The following is a 20,565-nucleotide window of genomic DNA, read 5'->3' on the forward strand; positions in this document are numbered from 1 at the left end:
CACATTTGCTGTATAAATTTCGGTTTTGGCAACTCACTGAAGCTGGGATGGATAGAAAAACTGTAACATGAAATGGACATTAAAGAGGTATCTTAGTGGTTTACCTGCATTCTATACCAGATATGATAGACGGTTGCTCACCAAACCTGTTAAAACTTTCTGTTTCCCTGGTGTAAAAAAGGGAGGCTTTTTAATTCTGGTTAAAAACAAATGATGTTGAGGGAAAAAAATCGAAAATAAGAAGCTTCCTTAACCTGTTTGGAAAAATTCAATCGTCTTTATTTTAGACCTGCTAGTGAATTTCATCAACCTAAAATAAAGTTCAGCTTCCCAAATAAGGTTTTCCTGACATGGTCATTTGCAGATTGGCAGAAATGTGCAAAAAACTGAAATCCACAACTTTGTAAATACCATATGACACAGTAAAGGTCTTTATCACTTATTGTAGAAGAAGCATTGGAAGAATAAAATTGGCCAGGGGGGATGAGAAGAGGCCAACAACAATACTGAAGAAGCTACAGAACATTCAGATTAATAGTAGCTTTCTAGATGTGACAATCACCTGAATTCTCCATTTGTCTGAGCTAAAGAATATGGTTGTTCTTCCAAATTACTGAAATCTCCCATGACTTTGCAAAATACTGTTCTAGCCTAGTAAAACATAACTTGAACTTTGGGTCAATAATTCCTAAAGAATAGCTTATCACAGTGAATTATGGTTCGGAGAGTCTCAGTCTTTGGGGTAATTTAAAGCTGCAGTATGTAACTTACATAAACAATCAGTTTTTTGTTATTTATTTCATCATATGAAAGAGCAAAAAAACATTAGGCTAGATCAAAAATATTTGCATCATTCTTATATCCAGAGTGGGATCACAATATGCGTGATTTACAATGAGTGGGACGGTTCTCCTTTCTGCCCTGTTTGAAGGCTGTTTGCTGCATGACAAGGCTGCTGCTGTCAGACTGACTACCTGTAAGTCCTTTGGCTGTGCGAAGGTTGGCTCTCTTCTTGCTGTAACTAGTAAGATTGGTGCTTTCACATGTTGTCATAAAAGTCTCCGTTAACACAGAAAAAAGTTGCTCCATGTGTCGTTAGTCGCTTAAAAAGAAAAAGGAGCTGATAAGTCGCTAAATATAACAACAAAGTCGCTAAGTTAGCAACAGTGCAAAGGGAAGGGTGTGAGGAGTGCGTACACGAACTTGATTGACCACACTAACACCTTCCTCCTGGCTCTGATTGGTTGTTTCTTGTCGAGCGGTGTGTTTCTGCAGATGGCAGTAGAACCACAGCTAGAATGCGGAGGAGCTCAGTTCTTGTGTCTCATGCTGTCGCGACATAGACTGTTTTAAAACAATATATGAAAACCATATAGTTTATAATAAAGCGACATACTGCAGTTTGAATTTCAGATGGAATAGAGGATTTGGTCAAGGTGACTGAATGGTTACGAACATTTGAGTCTATTCCAAACATGATAGTTCTGACCCAAAGCCTTCAATGTTTTATTATTGTCAGGATCTTTGCGAGTCCAAGTGTACATCTAAGTCAACAAAAGGATGAGTCTATCAGAGGAAATAATATATTTTTAAATGGCCTAGCAGTCGTTCAAAGCAAATCTCACAGTATATCTGCAGGAATCACCTGAAGAGGGCTGATCTGACTGATTTGCAAAGCCTTTTTGCAAAGTAAAGAGAGTAAATTTCCAAATCAACATATGGAATGCTGGCAGACTCCTAACAAAGAAGAAGAATAAAAATCAATTGAAAAATGCTTCAATAAGATATTAATACACACTATTGTAGTCATGTTGTTTACTCTTTTAATGTTTTACCTTCTAACCAAGCTGCCCACTTTTCAGTTGAATTATAGGAGTGATGTGCTATATGTGGGAAAGATTTTGAACTTTTCAATCATGGTCACATTTCAACAACCTGACATTTTTTACTGTAAATTATAATAATTGTTCAACCCCACAGTGTGTTTTCTTTTTATTTCGATGCAATGTCAAAGAATGTTATTTATGTTTTTAATAATAGAAAAAAAAACTGAACATAATATACATTTTATTCTTTTAAATTAGTCATTTTTATGTAAAAAAAAATTGTTTGACTGAACTCAGTATTGTAGGTGTTAATTTACATGTTTGAGTTTTATTTTTAAATATTTTGCTTTTCTTTTTTCCTCAGTATTTTTTAGAGTGTGGTGCATCAAGGGTGCCTCGTGCAGCATGAACATGTTGTGGCTTTAAATATTGTCTATACAATAATGTATCCGCTCAGCCATTTGTAGCATTATCACATATATCCACTCTCATATATTAAGTATATACAATATACAAGTCATGTACATGTAAAAGGCCTAAATGGGCAATGAAATGTTGAGGAGGCCTGATACAAAATCCCATTTTCTTGACAAAGGCATTGAGGTGATCGAAGCCACATCTGCTGTACATGTGAGGTCTGATCAGGTTCTGTGTTATAACTGGTCCCCAGGCTTTATGATGGGCACTTGAGGTTCCTCCCCACTACGCTCTTCCTTTCCAACCCAGTGGATGCCATGGCCGTTTTCCTTGGGTGAGAGGTGTGGCGAATGCTGGCGCTCCAGTGTGGAGAATGTGGTGAACTGAACTCGCTTTCTCTTGCTGGTGGGCGAGTGAAGGGACTCGCTTTGTATGGGTTTGGTCCGATGGGAGCTGGCACAGCTGAGAGGAGAGTCTGTTACGGAGGCCAGGCAACTGGGCCTCCTGGAGAGAGAGGCAGTCTTGTCGGGCCCAATGTCTATCACCGTGGTCGCTGTATGTGAGTCTTGCTGGACTGGACTGCATGGCACAGTCATCACCAGCTCAGCGTCTGTGCCGAGCCAGACCCAGTCGTGCCTATGCCCTGTGGGCTCCTGGCCATGAGAGGGAGGCTTCTTATGCCTGAACTTTATAACATATGAGATGCAGTTCACTAGGAACACCAAGATGGCTAGGCAAAAAACACCCAGCAAGGCATACATGCCAATCTCCAGGTCTGTGAGAGGCCTGTTGGCCAAAACTTCTTCACCACTTTCTACCTCTGGCATTTTTGGTCTAGGGATCTCCACCTTGGTGGGGAAGTCGTTGTAGTTTACCAGATTCCCAGGAGCTTTCACAGTGCTAGTAAAACTAATACTGCTCATGTCTTCCACTATCATATTGTCTGAGCTATATACTTTGCTGCCTTCTCTGGGGCTGCTCACGAGGCCGACATTCACTACGCTGGTTGGACTGCCAGTGTTTTCTGGTCCTTTTGTCTTGCCCACCCCTCCGAGACTGCCGCTAGTCACAGTTCTCACAGTAGATCTGATTGTGGTTGGGATCTTCTGAATAGCACTCTCCTCTTTGTTTGAATTTGGGATACTCGAAGGAAGAAACTGTGATGGCCTCCGCTGCTTTCTCTCAACGTCCATCTCTTCCCCATCGTTGCCATAGTCATTGTTGCTGTCTTTGTTGCCAACGGAGCTCCGGTCTACACTGCGGGTTGCTCCACCTGGCCGCCGAGTGTTGGCCTGAAACTTGACCTTAAGGCTGCCGTTGCCCACAGCCACCGTACTTTTGCGTTTAGACTTTTGGCAGGATTCGCAGATGGACATCTCTACTCTAACTAGGACTCCTTCACCCTCACCCTCTGCCACTACAAGAGGAGGTCTGCCCTGCACTGACACCACTCCCTGATCAAGAGATGTCACTGTCAATCGGTAGTTGGCTGGATCATAAATGTCAAGAGGCGTCTGGTTGCCATCACTAAACTGGACCCATGAACTGACCAAAGCTTCCTAAAAAAAAAAAAAGACAGAGAAATAACAAGAATTATGGTTTCTTCTAAGCTTTTTGTTCCCTCAGAAACATTAAAAATAAATTATAGAATAGTACCTGTTTCGGGCTTTGTAGAACCTCTTGTGTGGTTGTTGTAGCCAAGATGGCCCTGCTACTTCCTGAGCTGCGTTGTAACATCATAGAGAGTCCAGAAACCACTTGAACACCTAACTCTGTGATGCTCACTTTGTCATCCACAACTTTGACTGTTGTCTTTGCCAAGATAACATCTGACAGTGGAGAAAACACCTGTCACACAGCAATGTCGGATGAGAATAAATAAATAAAAGGTGAGTTAGATGGCATCTTTATATGAGAATCCAACTTCAATCAGGTCTTAATAAACGCCGATTGTGCAGTTTGTCACTTGCTAATTTCTAAAAGCATAATAATTAGTGGTTCAGCCTGTTACCTGGATGTTTGTGGTCCCAAAGTCTCGTCCTGAAAGCACCCTTCCTTCCTGAAGTCTTGCAACTCTTGGGTCCTCGACCTTCATGAAGTATCGAACCAACCTTGTAATATCCACCTGCCAATCAGAGCCCAGGAAATAGGCAGTAGGGTCCCGCGGGTCTTCCTGCTCAGCCACAAAATGGGTTAGAACCCGCACAAGCGCATGTTGAAGTTGGAGCATGCAGCCTTTCCCTTTCCGTTCAGCCTCTTCACTGTTCCAGCCAGATCTGGGATAGAAGCACGCAAACACACGTGACGTTTACACCTGTTACATAGGAAATGTCAACCTTCTATCATCTAACCCTGCCTCTTTGCTTCATTGGATTATTCCAAATTACAGAATCATGTCCTTTAAATTCTGTTGTTTAAATTGATATTACCTAAATCGAGTGTTTAAAAAACAACATGTAGAAACTAAATAAGGGGATTTTGTTCAATGTAGTACTGTATATGTGTCTCTCACCTTTTTGAGGTCAGGATTGGAACTCGCCAGCTTTTGATCTGACTCAGTTCTGTGTCTGACAACTCAATCTGCAGAGGAAGCTGAGGCATCCACACGTTTAGCTCGAGCTGAGCACTCAGGTAGCTGTAGCTGAAGTTTACTACCATCTTCACCTTGCCTTTCGTCTCCTTGCCATTCACAAAGACATAGTCACATCTGTCTGACACCTGGACGGAGGATGAGAGAATAGCGGAGGAAGCAATTCATCAGATCACACATATCAATTTGATCACCTGTCTAACACCATCAATTTGTATTCACACTAGTACATAGACAATCTCTATCCAACGCAGAGCAAATTTGTTGTCCATGAAGGAGATGTTTGTCTTCTAACCAAAGACAAAAAATAATTAAATATTCCCATAAAAGTCACTGTTTTAACAAATAGGTCGTTCCTACAACAACAAATGGGCTTGCAGCAGTTTTGCTCTGCATGCTACCACCGTAACGTCAGCTGGCTGTAATAAAGCATCGTGATGATCACCAGTCCACAGCGTTAGGAAGAGGCAGCATTGCAGTTTTATGTTAATTCACATATCTTGAAATGTGGTGCTGACATCAGTGCTCGAACCGCCATGTGCATTCGTTGCATCTTAATTTCAAAGGTGACCTTTGCAAGTTTTTTAGGTGTTCACGGAGCTCACAGACATTTTGTGACATTTATCAGGAGTTTCTCCTTGATCTTGTTAACAGTTTCTCTTCTGCTTTCAACTAATTAGACACATGGTTCTCTCACTGTGGTACTGATGTCACATGTGCTACATAAACTGCCGGTATTAGTACTTTGAAGAATTTTTATGTTGGGTATAATTTGCGAGGTACAGTACAGACCAAAAGTTTGGACACACCTTTTAATTCAATGCGTTTCCTTTATTTTCATGACTATTGACATTGTAGATTCACACTGAAGGCATCAAAACTATGAATAACACATGTGGAAATATGCACTAAACAAAAAAGTGTAAAACAATTGAAAATAGCCCTTATATTCTAGTTTCTTCAAAGTAGCAACCTTTTGCTGTGATTACTGCTTTGCACACACTCTGCATTTTCTTGATGAGCTTCAAGAGGTAGTCACCTGAAATGGTTTTCACTTCATAGGTGTGCCCTGTCAGGTTAATAAGTGGGATTTCTTGCCTTATAAATAGTCATGAAAATAAAGAAAACCCATTGAATTAGAAGGGTGTGTCCAAACTTTTGGTCTGTACTGTATATATGAATAAATTAACCTTTGTACACTCATGAAACAAACTACCCTTTAAATTAATTCACAGCAAAAACATGCATGCCTGAACAAAAATCCCAGATCAAAAAAAAGTCTTTAAACTTTTCTTTTTTGTTTCTCTCTTGACTTGATGAAAACAGCTAAAGGTTTAATGACTTCCAGAATTTTCACAATGTGAATTTCAGCTTAATTTTCTGCTTTGATATTTTTCTTTTTATAAAAAAGTTAAATAGTTTCTTTTTTATAAAATAAACTTATGGGACTTGGACTTCTGTAATGACATTATTAATGTGTATGGAGAATAATACAAGAATTTCCGCTATTGTGGGGAAACAGTTGAATCTGAAGCAACAATATTTTTTTTTTTCTCAAAGTCACAACTGTTTGTCAAAATGAAATGCTGATATTTCCAGATGCCTGGTTTTCTACTTTGAGGCCACTAAACGTAAAGATTTGGTTTCATAGAAGCCGGTGGGGCATTTTTGGCATCCAAAGAGAGTCTGGATCTAAAGAATACTAATTCATTCAAACCAGTTTTGTGTTAGATTAGATACATCCAAAACCTACCACTGTGTATGGAGAATAATTCACTTTTTGTGTTGGAGTATATACAGTATTTAAGGGGGGCTTAAGTGACATGTACGAAAAAGAAATGCTCAAGAGTTTCTTCAGAAATCCACAACACAAGATGTGAGTTAAAATGATAACGAAATTGTAATGAAAATGAAGAAAAAATAAATAAACATTGGAAAATAGGTGTAACATCCCACTAATAACCTCCTGTGATTATCTACTTACAGTTGAACATATAAGAGAGACAAAAATGTGGTCCTTTACTTTAGGACGTATACTCATGCACAGCAGGTCTTGTCCGTTAAAGGAAAGTTGAGAGTGTTCATCTTTATAGAGTTCATGAACTAGTCATTTTGTTCAAAAGAGTATTTTAAAACAAACTCTGAAGCTGTGCGCAGAGAATGGCTCCTCTGACCCTCAGGTTTGAGAGAAATCTCTCATTTCCATATCAATGTAGCCATGACAGCTTCTATCATGCTCTTACTGCACTGTAAAATAAAACCCACAAAAAAAAAAAACATCTCTAATTTATGGTAAAATACCGGCAGCTGTGGTTGCCAGAATTTTACCGCACGGTAAAATTACAGTAAAATTCTGGCAACCACAGAATTTTCCATAAATTAAAGCTTTTTTTTACAGGGTGGATTCGTTTTGTCCTTTTCCTTGATGGAAGGATTTGGATATCGGTAACTGAGGATCGGTGAACCACAGTTGGTCCCGCCATCCCTGCATACCAAATAAATCTGCTTCTGTACCAACCCATATTCAGGTTCCAAAATGTGATACTTGCTAACTGATGTACTTGGTGAAAAGATAACTTTTTACGTGCAACTCAAGCTGATAATGCATTTTCAAACACTGAATCAATACATCAAAAACTACAAAAAGAGGTAGTAAAAGATTTGACATTCTATTTCAGATCTACAGCTCTCAAACAATGTATACCACACATCTGCCCACTGCTAAATGAGCCATCTATTATTGCTCAGCTAGCTCACATTCGCACTAACAACAATATTATCTAATCACACTCTAGTATTTAGTTTCTACACTGAAGAAAATTCACTCGTCTTGTCATACTAGATGCTTAAAAGATGAAACTGGGACCTTGACCTATGTTCTGATCAATTCAGGAAATAATTATGTGACTACTTGGGTCCACTTATTGAGAGAGCATTGTAATATCATTCCTAGATAGTCACTTAATTCTTAAATATTGAAATGAGACAGTGACAAAACAACAGAAGTAATGTACCCTGTCCTGACAGAACACTGTAAATTTCACACCCTTGATACCAATTTTTCAATAAAACAGGATCCATGGAAAGATAGGAAACAGCGTGACATAAACTTTAGCATTTACAGAGCTAGTACTTGTGATACAAAATGATGAATATAACAAAATAAAACTGAATGAGACTTTAATTGAAACATAATTAAAACTCAGTTGGTGAAACCTTGCAATTAAGTTCAGGCGAACAGAGTCTGTTTCACGAATAACCGAAGGAAAAATACAAAGATTTGTGTGAGGAAGATGGAGCAATATTTTTCTCAGAGCCTGCTGAATGTGAGTCATTTCAGAACTGAGCTGTGCTTTAATCATAAGCCCATGATAACATGACCACATCACTGTCCACTCCCCTTTTTGCCAACTGAGATGTAATGACATATTTTCTTATATGATCCATAGATGAAATTTCAAGAAACATTGCTCAAGCTTGAATTAGAATTAGAATGTGACCTTCAAGACCTTGTTTGTGCAAATATATTTTTAATACATTAGTATATAAGGAATGCTGTTTTGTTTACTGGCCACCCAGTTATTTTTGACACAATTTGATTGGTCCAAAAATATCTTCCTGTTTTTAGATATTTATCTGAAATAGGATTTGACATTCATCGCCAAGCAGAGCAATAAACGGAAATGTCTGCTTTGCTTCACTGGCACAGCTATGTTTGTAATTTTCTTTCCCAATTAATACATATTCTATGAAAAATATGACTACATACTGCAAAAGGTGAGTTACTGATTATTTGCGTGACGATTTGATCAACATGTAGTAATCTCCAAACCGCAATAAAAAAAAAAGAAAGTCCTCATTCCACCGAAGACTCACTAGTTTTTCAGTGGGATACTTAATTATGACACGTCCAACTGGAAAATGTCTTTACATATATTCAGCCTTTGCATTTCTCCTGCACGTTGGAAAATGCCAGCCAACACAGCAGATTACACTTTCTTTCACGTTCATCTTATGATGTGAGCTGTCCATTATAGATAAACCCGTCTCCATCTATCACTGGCATATTTGATACCCCTTAGGCACAGCAGAGGAGGAAGGATATCAGTGTCAAGCTGTTAGACTAAGAAGATTAAAGTGAATGTTTGTGACCGGAGCAGCCATTAGGTCAGCAGACACGCAAGGAGCTTAGTATAAAGGAAAAGGCGGGTTTATTACAGGGTTGAAAGGGACTACTTCATTCACTTTCACATTTTTTATATTCATTCATAATTCCACTTTCTTAACACCTTTATCCACTCAATGTGTGTTTATCCCATTCTGTCGACCTCAGCAGGTGTTTGAACCAAATGAAATTCACTTCGAAAGCAAGGGCGTTTCATGTTGGGGAGCAAAATTAAATAAATTGATACATCATTAAAACATTGATTAAATGTACCATGAATACATACATATTTAATTAAATGTCTTTTTTTCTTTCTATTTAATAATATATTAAATATGTCTGTTGGAGCTATTTATTCTTTATTTCTTTATCCATTTGAATTTTGTTAGTTTATTCTTAAATTTCTATTTTTTGTATTATTTACAGAGTTAACTTGCAGGTTAATAATTGTTGATTCTATTTATCTTTTGTTTTCTTATTTTTCTTATTCATTCTTTCTGAGTCAGACAGGAAGTAAGGTGGGTCAGTCCACTTTATAAGTGTAGGGGCCTGGTAAAGGACCAGCAGGCATTTGGGTTTGGGGCCTATGGTTTTTACTTGCTGTAGTGGCGATTGTTTGTCAAACCAAACGTCCAATAAAAGTTCCACCAGCCACTATAAGGCACTGGGGTCAAGATTCTTCACGCAGAGCAAGAGAAGTAGACAGGAGAACAAAGGAAAGTTTGAACGTGTAACTGTTTGCTGAAAAGGAAAATAAAAGCAACCAAGACAGTCAACAAGTTTGGACATTAAACTTCTTTTGCCTGCGTGAAGAATCTTGACCCCAGTGCCTTATAGTGGCTGATGGAACTTTTATTGGATGTTTGGTTTGACAAATAATCGCCACTACAATGTCATTAAGCTATTACAGTGCAAACTTATAATAGCCAATGAAGGTAATTAATGAATTGTGTGCGTTTAACTATTTCATGGTTCCTGTTCCTGCAGCATCACTACGTAATAACTTAATCAAAATCCCGACAGTTCATTGGAGAGATTTACAATTAGCAGACAACATAGAAGCAGTTAAAGTCGAAGATTTGATTGAGTGCCAAGTTTGTATCCTCATGAAATGTGTCCTGTACCGGCATGGACTGAAAGGCCACTCAGCAAGGAGGAAGCCATTACTCCAGAACAAACTCAAAAGAGGCAGATTGCAGTTTGCAAATGCACACAATGACAAAGATGTTCATATGTGGAGCTGTTTTGCCATAATGACCATCATTACATTATGAGAAAAAACAGAGATACTTGTACATTACCAAATAAATCTCTGACATAAGCTTTCTCTGACTGTTGTGGAATTTAACAGATATAAATCATTTTTGTAATTTTAGTTGACGCAAAACGACAGAGGTTTGGTCTGCTTGTTGTGTATGGAAACTTTAGGTTTCAACTGTAGAAAGATTGAATTCAATAATCCAAAGATTGTACCTTGAGAACATCTTCGTCAGTGGAACTGCAGTCTGTGTAGTCAGAGACATCTGTGACCAATCCATCTTCTTCCACAGCCACCGTCCTCACAGGCATCACTACTTTCTTTCCAGTCAGTACAGCGGTGTTCAGGATCTCTGTGTCCTGCAGGGAATGTAAAGATCAAGCAATGTCATCAGAACAGCAAATATAACATTTCAATGTTTCCATGTTTAAAAATATGTATGAGTCAGACACTGAATGTTATTTTTATTTTTTTTACAACTCCTGTCCAGGAGAAAGACTAAAGGCAATGGTGGTGATGGCTAGCTCACTGACGTCGAAGCGCTGAAGTCATAAAAAGGCCATTGTCCCTTTGGGAAGTCAAGGATGGAGCTGAGCTGAGAGGAGGAGAGGTAATCACCAGGTCAACACACAGTTGACAGGGCGAGGAGAGATGAAGCCTGATTTCTCTGCTCAAGCATGTCCTTCCAAAGGAAGCTGTAACATTTCAAGCGTGGTCAAACACTAGTAGAAATGGACTGAAAATGAGCTGTGGTGTTTAGTCTGAAGTGTTGCTGCCCTTCACCAGAGGATGAAACATAACCAGTCATGAACTGAATGTGGTGTCCTGATCTGTATTTTCTCTTAAAAAAAATACTTCATCTTTGAAGCAGGGGAAATCTTTTTAACTCCTTTTTGATAACTGATAACTTTAAGATTTGTGCAGCATGTTCATTCTTAGCTTGACACCCATCTGTGCTAGGTTTAGTGTTCTTTAACTTAAAAATTAATGACAGATTTATTTTTAAATGGAAGATTGTAATATTGTGGTAAACGCATTACCTCTTGCAGTTCTTAATTTAAAAAAAAAAAACTTAAAGTACAAAATAAACAAAAAAATACTCAAGGACAAGAAAGCATAGAGTGGCTGAAACTGTACTAGACTGGTAAGAACCAGCCCATTATTTCACTCTTTGCTTCAAACAGAGAGTCCAGACCCTTGACTATAGAGAAACAATTGCTTGCTGGCAAACAAGCAAACATTAGTTCATGCTGTGACCTGTTCAGTGCTACCCATTTAACCAATAACACACAGGTATTTAACCAATAGTACATATATATTATTGGTTATATGGGTAACCAATTTAACTCAGAGAATGACCACCTGAATCCCATTAAACATTTATGTGAAGTGTGTGAGAACCAAAAAAGCTACTCAGCTTACACTGAATAAAAATGATAAGCCATTCAGGAAACAGGCTTTTCAAAAATTATGACATGTTAACTATGCTGGTTTAGTTCATTTATCTGCTTTAAATATTTTAGTGTGAGGACTTTAAGTGCATTACGACTTCCAGAGCGACACATTTATGTCTCTTGGACTGCACAATGAAGGATCATCATTACATTCATCAAATCAATCCGGTGCATGGCGTGATTAGCCCTAAAACTTTAATTATAGCTGTTCATAACTGAACCAGACAGATGAGAAAGGCAAATATTTTATGATACGAAGGTGTTTGAGTAAGTTTATGCACTAACATCTACTTCTAAAAACGCATTGAGTGGATAAAGAGGAGACATTTGGTCAAATTTGTACCTGAAATCAGTGGCAAATAAAATGGCCTTGAAATCCAGGCCTCCTGTTTAAAATGAAGCAATCTAGTTCTGCAATCCTGTCCTGTTCTTTACAGACCCATTTACTATGTTTAACTTGGCCTTCAGCAAAACCCTCATATGTGCCATGAATAGAACTTAAATAATAGAATAATATTTGTAGGAAGTGCTACAAGAGGGACTAGCCTCTTTAAATTATCTATTAAATCAAAATTAAGGACACAGTTTTATGTGCTTTTTATGTATGAAAATGAGGCAGACAGATATGCGTCCCTGGACTCCAGAACTTGTTTAAATGAGACTGAAATATGCAATGTGAGCTTTCTACCCCCCATCTGTGCGCTAAAGGGTCTGTCAGAAAAAGTTCTACCATCGCTTTTTTTTCTTTTGAAGACTGAAACAGAAGCTGATGTTTCTTTGAGCCAAGTAGAAAATCTCATGTTTGCCCCTCAGCCTATAGTCAGACTCTGCTCAACCAGTAAGATGAACTATGTCACTTGCAAATCAGGATACTGTAGCATCTGAACCAAAGCACCCCAGCACCAAAGTGTTGGAACTGCAGGACGATGCAAAGAAAATATATGTTCTCCGTATTTTTAGGAATTACTCTAAAACTCATGTTGCTTCCCTCAAACTGTTTGTTTGGTAGAAGTTTCATGAAACAAGTGACAAATAACCAAGATTCAATATTGTTATTCAAACAGCTGTAATGTTTAGTGACAGGGGATTATATCATGGATTAATTATAGAGGTAGTGTAGCATGATAAAGAGGCCTGAGGCACCGAAATAGCAGCATATGAAGCAGCTGTTAAGGATCAGAGAATGACCACATATTGTACGGCAGAACAGAGCGGAACAACACGGAAGAGAGGCATCAGCTAGCTGACAGTCAGCAACGCAAGGTCACAGTCTGCTGAAAATAGAAGCCATTTCCTAAACAAAAACCCAAGCATATTCAGACTTCTGCATATGCATGCCAGACAGGAATGGATCACAGCAAAGTGCATTTCATGATATTTTTATGCGCCGATTCTCAAACGCAGCCGAAGCGTTGGCAGTTAGCGGAGAGGCTGCTGTCTGTAATGTTGACGCTGGTTCTCGTAATGATCAGGGGTGACACGAAAGCTGTCATCTCACTCACCATCACAAGAGGAGCGAGGCCAACAAAGTCTCTCTGAGTTGTATAAATCCTCATGGCTCCTTCAGTCTTGGCGACAGTTTTGGGTGCAGACGGCAGCTCCAGCTTCCATATGATCACCTGGCTGTCAACGGGACTGCTCAGTTCTTCAACCTCAAAGTCCATCTGAAGCACCTCCAGCAGACTGCTTTCAAGTCTGGATGAGAAAAAAAAAAGTTGGGAAGAGCCTATAAATGCAATGTTTAAATGGACATATGGACAAATAGTAAAAAAAAAAAAAAAAATACAGATACATTCTTTTAAAATTCAGGATTTAATTACTGATATTACATGGCATAAAACTTTATATGAACTCCTTCCCGGATCCCAACATTTGGTAGCTCCATATAAGGAAAAAGGCTTGAAGAACCATCTTTGGATTCATCAAGTTGAAGAAAGGACTAAAAATGACTTTAAGTTTACTTTATCATTCAGGAGTTTTAAAATCAAACAAGATAAATTAGGCATTTGTGTAGAACTAGTCGAGGTTATTCCACAAATGGAATCCAGGATCATATATAAGCAGATCTCTGGACACATTGATAGTTTTTTAAAAGTAAGAGCAATAGATTTGTCTACAGACAAAGTGATCGTTGCCAGACAGAGAAGTACATCTCAGAAAATCAAACTATGCGTTCCAGTAAGTCTTGTTTGTCAGATGAAAAGATTACAAAATAACAACCTGTATAGTGCATTCATAAAGTGTATACACCTTTTCCACATTTTGCATTACAGCCTTATTACAAATTGTATTCAATTAATCAAATGTTTTTTATTAGTCAGACGTAACATTAATCTAGACTAAGAAATTAAATACACCATTTCATTAGCTGTAATCATATTAATTAACAGAACGAAAAGTGTAAAATCATCACTCAGTGTGTAATTAATATATATAATGTGTTGTACTTTGTAAATTGATTCAGTGAAATCAACAAACTTTTCAATAATATTCCAATGTATTAAGATGCCCCAAAGATGTCTAGACAGACAGGACAATAAATCTCTCACCAGAGAGAGAATTGGTCAAGAGCGACAACTCTTGACCAACAACAAGACAGAGATAGATTTCTTGATTGACAAAGCAACAGGTATCTTGTAGACAGAGTGAAAGATGTCTTTACAGAAAGTTCAGTCGTTCTACCTTGAAAGACCTTTTGACAGACAAGATGTCAGATCTCTCAGCAAGCAAGATTTATCAACAGAACAAAAGATCTCTTGACTGACACACTCATGACTCTTTTGACTGACGGTTGTTTCAATGACGGGATGACGAATGAATCGCTCAAGAGCGAGATTGATCTTTTGACTTAAAACAATCAATCTTTTAACAGATGAGGTGATGAATCTCTTTACTGACCAAGCAGTAGGTCTCTCACCAGATAGTCACTGGATCACTTGACCAACAGAGTGTCCGATTTCTTGGCTGACAGAGCAATAGATTACTTGACAGAGAAGACATCTCTCAAACTATAACAGGTAGACTGATAGATCTCTCAAAATAAACTGCAACAAATCTTTCAACCAACACATGTCTCAAGTGACAAAGTGATAGATCTCCTGACCAATAGATTATTCTGTCTGACAGAGTGACAAAGTGAGAGAGAGATCTCTTAACCAACAAAGCAATAGATCCCTGTCCTCACAGTGTGATTGAGCTCTTGGCTGACAGGGATTGATAGCTAAACCATCAGAGTGCTAGAGTGCTCACCCCAAATCTTTTGACAGACAGTAACTGATATCTCACCAGACAGAGGAATAGATCCCTGGACAGGCAGAGCTACAGATTTCACATTTTGTCAAGCAAGTAATAGATCTCTGGACAGACAAAATGATAGATCTCATGACTGACAGAGGATCAGATCTCTCGACTGGCAGATTTCATAATCAACTGAAAGAGCAATAGATGCCTCTGCTGACACACCAATAGATCTTTTGACAGATTGATTGATCTCTCAAGCAACACAGGAATAGCTCTTTCAACAGAAAAAGCAATTGGAGAGAACTCTTGACCCCCAATGACGTAAATCTCCAAACAACTGGTGTGATAGACTGTATCACAGACAAATAGATCTCTCACCAGGTAGATCAACAGATCTCTTGACCAACAGAAAGTGAGATCTCTCCACTGCCAGGGCTATAGCCTCTCCACAAGCAGACATTTGTATAGATTTCTCATTAATGGAGTGATTGACCTCTTCACAGGCAGGGGAGTAGATCTCTTGCACTACAAGCGAGTAATCGCTACACAAAGAGCGAGAGACTATTCAGCTGCTAAACTGACAGCAGGCATGATATCAAATATTTTGTAAAAAGGGAGAAGTTGGAATTCAAATATAAAAAGGCTTCTTAAGCTGAAAATATATTTGAATCCATCCATATTTAGTGCATTATATGTCTGTCCATCTTTGACAGGTAAGCATAATGCAATCTTCATGCAATGTCATGAACTGGAACAGCAAAAAATTATAAAAAATGCTTTTTTGTATTCTCACAAATACAATAAGGGGTTTAAAGAATCTCATACTGTTTTCAGCGTAAATCTGTTGTAGCAAACTCAGTTTCTGTATAACCGCTTTAAGTATTTTAGATTTTAAACTAGAGATGTCTCAAAATTCAATCAAAGGGGGTGAAAAATCTCTTTTGCTTAGGGCCAAATGGGGGTTTGGGAATCAGATGCAAATTTTTCTAAACTCCATCAGTGCCCACTCCACATGAAAGTAAAAAGTAAGCAATAAAAGACTTTAGGGTGGCGCTCTCCCAACACAACAGCACTTTGAGTGTTAACCTATGTTGCTCATATCAAGAATAGCCATTGTACAATACTGGAGGTTAGGACTTTTACTGGACCATTTCAACTATCAGACTGTGAGATGGCATGCCTAGTAAATGTCATTGCAGTTTTATTTTTTAACCATTTTGAAATACTTTAGCATCTTTTATTGAGATTATTGTGCTATTGACATATCACATTTCACCAAGCTTGAAAAAAGTAATTACCAACCCTGTTTCATTGTCTGTTAGAAAAAAAATGTGCATCTTGGTTTTTAAAAGTCCATCCTTAAATCTAACATACTTTATTTTCAAATAATTGTGTACTCTTCAAAAGACCCGTTTCTTCCAAGCGACCAGACTTTAAGCAATATCCGGCAAAAAATTCATTGTGACATGTTATGAATTTCGCCCCATGAAAGAAGACATTTCTATGTGTGATCTGAGAAACTGAGACAAGATATGGCCTGGCCCATTTTTCAGCACTGAAGAGGATTCTGCAACTTGAGGCTTTTTTAGAGAAACATAAAAAAAGATCTTTTTTTTTTTTTGCAGATATCATTTCACTGGGAATGTCTGCAAGTCTTACATATGAATGGAATATGAGGTGTTCTAGGGACAGTGGCATTCTGCACAGTTAGCAAAAGGCATTGGCCTCTGTAAGTTATAGTGGCCTTTTCCTGATGCCAGCTGGAGCAGGGTGCTCTGCTACTTCGCATTGAATTTTTTCTGCCATGTCCCCGGTTTGTATTTTAGCTTTTATTCCTTGGCGTGTCATTGAACAACAGAGAAGATTTATTGGTGGGGCAAAACAAAATAAGCATGCACATAACATCATGGACTTTATCAGACTCTCCACAGTGTGCACAAGTTATAAATCAGTGTCAGAGTTGTGCAGACTCACCAAGCCCTTTTTTGCTGCATAACTAGGGGCTGCATCACAGACACACTGTGCTACTGGCTCGACGGTGATGTGGAATTACAAATCATATGCATGAATCCTTTATTAAATTCCAACCTCAAAAGCAAAGCATGCTAAAGGATTTTCCTTATTAAGGGCAAAAGAAAGATTTAGTGTAATTTAATCATTGTAACATATTGCTCAGAGACCTGAGATTAAAAGATAGTAATCGCATTCTGGTCAAGTATTACAAGAAGATATGCTTGGCTCACATCAGCAGGCAGTGCACATCCCCTTAAGTCTGCATTAACACAGATATCCATATGATAGGCAATGTTGCCATGCTACACGCCCCTGTCATAGTTTGTAAGCTCGCAGAGGAATGATCAACAACCTCGTCGGCTATGTTTTTATTGCTTGCAATCTGCCTGCAAGTTTATTAAGATCCAAGCCAGGCTCCTTCAATGGAGCATGGGAAAACAACAACAACAAAAACAGCCACAGTGTACTGATACAGCAAATACTGGTTGAGCTGACGAAGGCTAGCAAGGCATAAAGTCACAGAAATCCCAAAAGAGTAGCGACAGCAGACTCCCTCAGCAGGAGTCCTGCGTACTTTGTCGCATTTTTAGAGAGGATTAGCCATAATGGTGAAAGAAATATGTTCACCAACATAGATGTTGTTGTAAACAGTATCATAATCCACAACAAGTGGGGAAAACAACATAACAAGGTCAAACCAATGTCCAGAGGCTTAATGCCCTGCCTCTGTTTAAAGCAAACAAGTTGTCGGTTATAAAAAAAAAAGAGCTTAGTTAAGCAAACAATAATGATTTAAACCAATATTCAAGTATATAAATTTGCTTTACTACCAATGAATTACCTCCCTCCTCCTGTTTTTATTGCTTGGCCCTTCATTGAGCTCCTTGCAAAACTTGGCGGCACACACTTAGGCTCTTCCTACCCTGGAAACCATTCAAGAGAGCCTTAGTCATAAAATCTTTTCTTGGAGCCACTCTAAAGGCAGACATAATCTTACTGTTTGAATTTAATCTCAAAGCACCTACTTTGGGGTTCACTTGCAGGCTTGGAAAGCAGCACAGATTTATGTGCAACGTGGCTAGGCAGCTGGATGGACAGCAGGTTTGTTATATAGATGATGGCGTGATACTTAGTTATAAGTATCTCAAGTGTGGCTTCATGAAGAGGTCTGAAATGTGTGCACATTGTTGTGATCCCTGGTTTATGAATGGTATTTGCTGTCAAATCCTTCAGTAGCTCAGCATGTTTGATGTTCTTTGCTGCAGACACATTTGAGTCATAGAAAAAGCTATTTCTTTTGTAGATCGGATCAAAACCCTTGCAATCCAGTTTGAGGTGGCCTTTGTGCTGTGTTTTATTTTGTTGTCCAACATTTGTGAAACGATCAGCTTTCAATGACCTACTTTATGTTTTTGCACGGTTACACATCACGTTTAAGCAGCCAACTAGGTCGAATTGTTATCTGCTGAAAACCCGCTGCACATGATTTGATGGCTCATAACAGGAAGTAATAACTATACGTCACATAAGGTCAAAGGGGAATCTGACATCTGACATTCCCCTTCCTGAATCCTTAGGTTGTTTAGTGAAAAAATGTTGTCTAGTGACCTGAATTCACTAATTCTCTCTGTTACAGAGGGTTGTGTGGCTCGTAAACATTGACTTTAACAATAGTTATTGTAATGTACAATAAAAAATAATTCTATTTGTTCTTGTTTACTGTATGTAAATAGAGTAAGAGAGATATTGTATAAAGTAAAAAGCTGATCAGATTCTGTCAGGCAATCTGCAGAGCATCTACTTTTCATGTCAAGTGAAACATTTAATCTCCAACTTAAATGGAAAGCTTGGTTTCCACTGCAGAAACAAATCATGTTTCCCCCTCAGAACCTGGAAGATTTTGATCCCAACTACGTTTTTGCCACTTGAGTGTTGCAATATTGTACATGAGGCTTTCACCCAGCAGTCTACAGTCCTTGACTCCTGTATATCACTGTGCTTTGAGATTTATCACTGGCTGAAGTCACCTCACCCACCACTGTGAACTGCATTCTAGAGCTGGCTAGCCTTCGCTGAATATTGGGTGATATACACACTGGATGACTCTGGTGTACAAGGCCCTTTTTGGCCCGCTTCATTTTTATTTATTCATTCACTTTTCTTCGGAGAACAGGCGTCAGTTGTGCCTTACGCTCAAAGTTCATTCTATGCTCTTTGTGTGAGAACAAAAAAGGAGAAGAAAGCTTTTAGCATCTCTGCGCCCTCTGTTTGCAAGCTGAGCTAAAACTGTCCGAACTTGTTTCATCGAACGCTTTCAGCAAAATGAAAAAAAAAAAGACGACAGCGGAAATCCTGTCAACAGTGCCTGTGTTTCAAATCTTAAATTCCCACTGCCTTTACATTTTAAATTATTACTGTCACAGCTACTGTACTTTATTGCCAAATTGTTCACACTTGATATATTTTTAATGACTTTTACTGCTGTCTACCTGTCTTAGCCAATACGACCAGTGCTGACGCCTTTCTTGGCCAGGACACCCTAGTGACAAAAAGTAAATGGGTTTTTATCTGGTTAAATAAAGATTTAATAAAAAAAAGTACTTTATTGTGTTTTGTTGCGATATGCCAATAAAGGTGACGTGGGATTGTGAAGATGAAAAAGATTTAAAATGTGTGTTCCAGTATTCAAGCTCTCACCTATACACAGATTTTTCTGTGTAACATAACCCAAAGTTATTTGCAGGAAGTTTGGCTATTTGGAGATTTTTTACAAAGACCATATCTAAAATATTCAAAAGAAAATGCAGCTTTGGAAGTTGAAATACCCAATGTTACTTGACACACTGTTGGCTGGTGTTTCTAAAGCAGCCAATCCAGGAGCAACATTTATTTTCCTTTGTGCTGATTGGCTGTGCCCTCTAGAACAAAGACAAGGACTGTAAATGTTAGATTTTGTGTAAGTGTTAAGATGGTTTTCACTGTGCTTACTAACACATAAAGTTCATTTGATGTTTGAACTATTAAAAAGGACAGCTATAATTATTTTCAGATAGGGTCTGAAGCATTTGCAATTTTTAACTACTTGCAGACGGCGGTGGTGCCGTGGAGCCCCATGAGTAACATCTTTTGATGCAATTCCTGCTGCATATCTTTCCTGTCATGTCTCTACTTGCATCTTCACATCAAAAGAAACCCCATATAAGTAATGGGTAAAAACAAGAACTAAGTCCGATTGGAGTGTATTCTTTCAAGGTAAACAGTAGTTAGATTTATGTCTGGACTTTGACTGGGCCTATCTAGTACGTTAAATGCTGAGTATACTTTTGTTGTAAACCATTGAGTTGTAGCTCTGGTTCCATTTAGTGGCTAAAACATGTTGCACACCTCCACCTCAGGCCTCTACAGTATTGAGGAGCTTTTTTTTCTTCTTCTAGGGCTGACCTGTAGTTAAGTCTACTCATTTTCTGACAAGCTTCCCTTGTTCCTGCTGAAGGAAAGCAGCCTCACACCATGATGATGAAATCACTGCTTTTTCACTGTAAGGATGGTGAGTTAAAAGTGATGTGCAGTGTCACTATCTAAGATTTTCAGAGCTTGTTAAT

At 38.4% G+C, this 20,565-nt stretch overlaps 2 protein-coding genes across 2 annotated transcripts in view; one reads left to right on the top strand and one right to left on the bottom strand.

The window, feature by feature from the left end:
- Nucleotides 1-18,672, top strand: part of glt1d1 (glycosyltransferase 1 domain containing 1) — a 44,429-nt gene extending 25,757 nt beyond the window's left edge. Inside the window, exon 12 of the mRNA XM_032579120.1 lies at nt 10,747-18,672. Coding sequence (XP_032435011.1) covers nt 10,747-10,758 — 12 coding nt within the window. The 3' untranslated portion in view covers nt 10,759-18,672. The remainder of the gene's footprint in view (nt 1-10,746) is intronic.
- LOC116730107 (transmembrane protein 132D) overlaps nt 250-20,565 on the bottom strand; it is a 41,453-nt gene continuing 21,137 nt past the window's right edge. Inside the window, exons 4-9 of the mRNA XM_032579116.1 lie at nt 13,213-13,405; nt 10,472-10,615; nt 4,756-4,961; nt 4,255-4,519; nt 3,900-4,091; nt 250-3,802 (exon numbers count right to left, since the gene is read on the bottom strand). Of these exons, the coding sequence (XP_032435007.1) occupies nt 2,480-3,802; nt 3,900-4,091; nt 4,255-4,519; nt 4,756-4,961; nt 10,472-10,615; nt 13,213-13,405 (2,323 nt within the window). The 3' untranslated portion in view covers nt 250-2,479. The remainder of the gene's footprint in view (nt 3,803-3,899; nt 4,092-4,254; nt 4,520-4,755; nt 4,962-10,471; nt 10,616-13,212; nt 13,406-20,565) is intronic.

Source organism: Xiphophorus hellerii, chromosome 12, assembly GCF_003331165.1.
Source record: "Xiphophorus hellerii strain 12219 chromosome 12, Xiphophorus_hellerii-4.1, whole genome shotgun sequence".
In the NCBI taxonomy this organism is placed as follows: Eukaryota; Metazoa; Chordata; class Actinopteri; order Cyprinodontiformes; family Poeciliidae; genus Xiphophorus; species Xiphophorus hellerii.